Genomic DNA, 6,000 nt, shown 5'->3' with positions numbered 1-6,000 from the left:
AGAATGCAAGATTAACTTTCTAGGCAATTGTATATTTGTTCAGGGAACTCAATCAAAATGTGTTCTGGTTCGCCCAAAGCTCAAAAGTGCTTTTAAGAATTTAGACAAGATTGTTCTTTGTGATATAGTTTTTACATTTTTTTCTATAAAATGACAAACAGAATTGTAATTGACTTCCTGCAAGAGGGAAATATTGCACATACAATGTTTATCTAAATTGCTATGGTCCATTGAGACAAGAGGTTTGCCTTATGGCAGAGACCCATCTATAAACGAGAATCAGTGTAACAACACTACCACCAGCAGGACAATTATAGTAAATTCAGATGATGCAGTATTATTTTTAACTAGCCTTGTTGGTGTTCTTTTTCTGGAGTATGTTTCACCCTATGATTACTTCCTTTCAAAATGTTACACGTAAGATATAACAATAAAACATAAACAGCAACATATTCACTTTTTAAGGTATCTTTATTTAGATGCTATCATCCAGGTTTGGCTTTAGTTCACCCACCCCCTCAAAATCTTAAGTCTCAAGAGTTCATACTGTAAATGCTGCTTTTCTATCAAACTGCTGTACAAAAAAATGTAACATTTATACAGTAATTTAATAAGTTTAATTTATACAGTACAATTTAATACATTTTTTAAAAAAAGCAAAGAACTGATTAGCTGGCAAAAATAACAAATTTTTAAATTTAAGTTATCTCAAAATGGCACCCAAAAAAGCAATTTTAAAAACCTTTAATCTTGAGACAATTAAACTGTATGTAATTCTTCATAAATCAAAAGGTTTAGTACCCAAGTAGTTACATGATGAGGAAAAGAGGATTAATTGCTGTATTAAAAATTGGATATAAGATCTGCTGTTCATAGTGGCAGTTGATTGAAGTAGTTCAAGTATAATTCAAACTGTGATTGATTGCTCTACGCAAGATCTTCCCCCTTTAATCTGAGGTCATGCAAATAGGGAGCCAGATGATCTGACTATGTTTCACTCCCAGTTTAAAAGTTTCATCCACTCCTTGGGGACCCTGTGGCTCACAAATATACACAGGAATGTAGGATTTCAGATCCATGACTCAATCCACTCACAGAGCTCCCACTGCCTCATTCAGTTGTGTTCCACAACATAATTAATAATAGTTTTCCAAAGAGAGAAGTGCAAACTATGGGCATTTGCAGTAAATGTGCAGTTAAGCAGCTATACACATTAACTTTGCCCGTAGACTTCAAACTTCAACCACCTAAGGAGTGCATAAATTAAGGTGCAAACAACTAGTTTTAAGTGTGTCCCAAAGTCCTAACTGTAAAGTTACATACACAAATCTACATTGCCCAAGCCTTCTTGTTCAATGAGAATTGGTCAGGCTTGCCGATACCCAGTATCATGTTTATACACCAAAAATGTGGCAATAGAAAGTCAACAGTTTTTAAGCAAAAGAAAAAAAAAGCAGCAATGTATTTTGGAAAATGGCAAGAGGCATTCTCCAAGAACCTATTAGAACTAAGCTTGGCACGGAGTGAGCTAAATGGGCAGACCGTTCTCTGATTTATGGAATGAGTCAATGAACGATCTCAAAGATGGGACATACGACACTTCTATCAGAAAGACAGCCTTTGTAAAAATTAAAAAAAAAACCTGTTCCGATAAAGTTGCAGTTAAATTGATATTTAAAATTGGTGTTTGACAACCGACAGCCTGCACGCACAACCCTCTATCTAGCCTTTGATCCATGTGTAAAAGGTTGACCCACTTGGTCCAATGAGCTAAAATTGTCCTCGTATGCAGAATTCCAAGTCGTTTGGCCCAGAGGAGAAGAAATGCAAAGGAGAGGTACTATATAAAACTTTGCCTATCCCAGGGTTAAATATTGATGAATTAGATATAAATGATAACTTCAAATTAATCCTAATACAGAAGAAGCCAAGAAAAAGCACTCTTGGATTAAAAATGCACCTTGTGATAAAGCAGAAATTATCAAGTTTGACATATCATTTACTGAACAGCTTTCACAATGGGACATGACCAGAAGCCTCTTGGGTAATTGATCCTATGACTTCACTGATGCCCATATAATTAGCCCAAGGACAATTAATCCTATCACAAGTATAAGAATGAGGATGCATATTTTCTTCCGGGACTTGCGCTGAATGAAGGGAAGAAAAAAAAGGATACTATTAATTTAACTTTCCAAAGAAACACAAATTTGATCACATGCGATCATCCCCTTGCTCTCTCAAATGAGTGTCAATGGAGTTGTTTTTGCCTGTTTCAATATTAGGCTTTTATGCCCTAGATTCCCTCTACACAAATTTATTTATTTAGCATATGACAGGGTACAGGTAGTCCTCAACTTATGATCACAATTGAGCCCAAAGTTTCTGTTGCTAAGCAAGACAGCCGTTAAGTGAATTTTGCCCCATTTGCCAGATCCGGCCCCCGGGCCTTGAATTTGACACCCCTGATCTAGGCCATCTAGCAAATTAAGCGCAGGGTTTGTTAGTTGGAGAAAAATCTGCTTTTCCTTCTGCATAAGCTCTCAAATGGCAGCTAGTCACTACATGATCCAGTATTTGACAAGGAGGACCACAGTCACATTCAGGGGAAGATACTCTGCCCCCTTTAAACAGACAGTCTTGACAGATGCCATGCAAGGTTGAGAATCCTATTCCGGGTTTTCCAGCTTTGGCGAGTAGCATCAAAATCCGCTAATGTTTGTGCCAGGTCAGATATATTTTCCCCCAGAATCTGGACAATCGATAATCCAATTTACTTTCCACTGCAATTTTACATTAATGTTAGTGTGCAGTTGCTGTGCAAGTATCAATTTAAAGCCTTCCAATTGATCAGTATGGCATAATGGTTAAGTATGGCACTGGCAGTTGTGAGTTACTGACAATTTTTTTGTACACTCTGCGAAGTGCATCTTGTCTTGTAAGGCTGAGGGGCAGTGTGGCTCAGTATGGAAGCCTCTACACAGAAAAAAACTACTGAGAGGAAAAGGGACACCAGCTCATCGCTTTTATACAGGCGGAGCTTCAGTCACGCAAGCATCAGAACTTGTAACCTGAAGTGTGAAATAGCAATAGCTGAATCTAACACTTTATGACCTTATGCTCTAAGTTGGTTTTTAAACTGTGTTATTGTAAGTTTGGTACTGACGTCAGTTCAAAATGCTTGCATCTATTGCTGTTCGTCTTTCAATTGCTTTGTTCAAATTGTTAAAGGGTTTTTTTTTCTTGGCAGTACAGTGCAACCTTCAAGAGTGCTAACTGCAAGTTAACTGCAAATTGTTAAAACTGTTTTTAAATAGTTGAATTATTGAGGGACTCTCGCAAATGAAAGGCACAATAATATAACTGCCCAGGCACTACTCACTTAAGAATCACATTTGGGACTGACAACTTGATTGTTAAGAAAAACGGTTGCTAAGTAAAACCACGGCTGCGTTTATGAGCTTCCTTCATCTTTCCTTTGCTTTACAGGATCACAAATTGGTCATAATGCTACTTTTTCATCACCATCATAACTGTGAATGGTTGTTTAAACAAGGCAGACACTAAACAAGAACTACCTGTAACCAAAGCTGAATGGAGTGTTTATATTTCCCAAAGAAATAGCATTCTCTCATTGAGAAGGATTTCTGCGCTTATTAAACTTCGCATAAGTGCATATCTCTGGCTAGTAATGCAGCAAATTGTGTCCTTCATATGCAGCAAAATAATTGACTACCATTGCTTGGCTGCACTCCAGCCAGTCTCGAGGCAAACTATTGAAGCTGAAGAGCTCAAGGAAGAAGAGGGAATTGAGCTGCAGTGACAAAATTCAGACTGCACAGATGCTTGGCTTGCATCAAAACTTTGGCCTCCGAGGCAAGGAAGCATTTATTATTATTTATTTTATTTATTGTTTATATTTATATACCGCCCTATCTCCCAAAGGACTCAGGGCGGTTTACAGGCATTTAAAAAACAAAAAATACAATAAATACAATTCTAAAAACAATTAAAAAACTTATTCAAAAGCCTTAATTAAAAATATAAAAATTAAAACCCAAGATAAAACCCACAAACTAAAATCTAACTCAGTCCTGCGCAATTAAATAGATATGTTTTAAGCTCGCGGCGGAAGGTCCGAAGGTCCGAAAGCTGACGAAGTCCTGGGGCAGTTCATTCCAGAGGTGGGAGCCCCACAGAGAAGGCCCTTCCTGGGCGCCGCCAGACGACATTGCCTCGCTGACGGCACCCTGAGGAGTCCCTCTGTGAGAGCGCACGGGTCGGTGAGAGGTATTCGGTAGCAGCAGGCGGTCCCGTAGATAACCCGGCCCTATGCCATGGGCGCTTTAAAGGTGGTCACCAAAACCTTGAAGCGCACCCGAAGGCCACAGGCAGCCAGTGCAGTCTGCGCAGGATGGGTGTTATCACGGGAGCCACGAGGGCTCCATCTATCACCAGCGCAGCCGCATTCTGGACTAACTGCAGCCTCGGATGCCCTTCAAGGAGCCCCATGTAGAGCATTGCAGTAATCCAGGCGAGGCGTCACGAGTGCGTGGGTGACCGTGCATAGGGCATCCCGGTCCAGAAAGGCGCAACTGGCGTACCAGGCGAACCTGGTAGAACGCTCTCCTGGAGCGGCCGTCAAATGATCTTCTAGAGACAGCCGTTCATCCAGGAGGCGCCTAAGTTGCGAACCCTCTCCATCGGGGCCACTGACTCGCCACCGATGGTCAGCCGCGGTTAGCTGACTGTACCGGGATGCGGCATCCACAGCCACTCTGTCTTGGCGGGATTGAGCTTGAGCCTGTTTCTCCCCATCCAGACCCGTCGGCCTCCAGACACGGGACAGCACTTGATAACCGTTGGGGTGGTCCGGTGTAGAAAAGTACAGCTGGGTGTCATCCGCATACAGCTGGTACTTCACACCGAAACCACTGATGATCTCACCCAGCGTCTTCATGTAGATGTTAAACAGTAGGCGAGAGGATCGACCCCGCGGCACCCCACAAGTGAGGCGCCTCGGGGCCGACCTCTGCCCCTGTCAACACCGACTGCGACCGGTCGGAGAGATAGGAGGAGAACCACCGATAAGCGGTGCCTCCACTCCCAATCCTCCAACCGGCGCAGCAGGATACCATGGTCGATGGTATCGAAAGCCGCTGAGAGGTCTAATAGGACCAGGGCAGAGGAACAACCCCTATCCCTGGCCCTCCAGAGATCATCCACCAACGCGACCAAAGCCGTCTCCGTGCTGTAACCGGGCCAGAAACCGGACTGGAATGGGTCTAGATAGACAGTTTCATCCAGGTGTAAGGGAAACTGATATGCCACCATACTCTCTACAACCTTCGCCGCGAAGCGAAGGTTGGAGACCGGACGATAATTACCTAAAACAGCCGGGTCCAGGGAAGGCTTCTTAAGGAGGGGCCTCACCACCGCCTCTTTCAAGGCGGCTGGGAAGACGCCCTCCACCAAAGAAGCGATCGTAATCGCCTGGAGCCAGCCTCGTGTCACCTCCCGAGTGGCCAGCACCAGCCAGGAGGGGCACGGGTCCAGTAAACACGTGGTGGCATTCAGCCTACCCAACAACCTGTCCATGTCCTCGGGAGCCACAGGGTCAAACTCATCCCAAACAATATCGCCAAGACCACCCTCGAGCATCTCACCCGCGTCACCGCAATCTTGGTCCAGACCATCCCGAAGCTGAACGATTTTATCGTATAGATAACCGTTAAACTCCTCAGCACGTCCCTGCAACGGGTCATCCCGCTCCCCCTGATGTAGGAGGGAGCGAGTCACCCGGAACAGGGCGGCTGGGCGGTTATCCTTGGAAAGCCAGGAGAAGTGCAAACGCATGCCTAATCTAAAATGTAGTTTAAGCTCTTAGTACATGAAAAATGTCTAAAATACAGGCAATCCATGTTTAGCATGGTAATCATCATCTTCATTTAATGATCCCATAATCCCTTGCGGGGTGGACTCTGGGCAACTGAATGGAGC

At 43.4% G+C, this 6,000-nt stretch overlaps 1 protein-coding gene across 1 annotated transcript in view; it reads right to left on the bottom strand.

Annotated features, from left to right (window-relative positions):
• Window positions 1–452: 452 nt before the first annotated feature.
• STX7 (syntaxin 7) overlaps window positions 453–6,000 on the bottom strand; it is a 40,610-nt gene continuing 35,062 nt past the window's right edge. Inside the window, exon 10 of the mRNA XM_058171653.1 lies at window positions 453–2,150. Coding sequence (XP_058027636.1) covers window positions 2,055–2,150 — 96 coding nt within the window. The 3' untranslated portion in view covers window positions 453–2,054. The remainder of the gene's footprint in view (window positions 2,151–6,000) is intronic.

This window comes from Ahaetulla prasina, chromosome 1 (assembly GCF_028640845.1).
Source record: "Ahaetulla prasina isolate Xishuangbanna chromosome 1, ASM2864084v1, whole genome shotgun sequence".
Taxonomy (NCBI): domain Eukaryota; kingdom Metazoa; phylum Chordata; class Lepidosauria; order Squamata; family Colubridae; genus Ahaetulla; species Ahaetulla prasina.
Note: the sequence above shows the minus strand (reverse complement) of the source record. Positions and strands in the feature narration are given on the sequence as shown.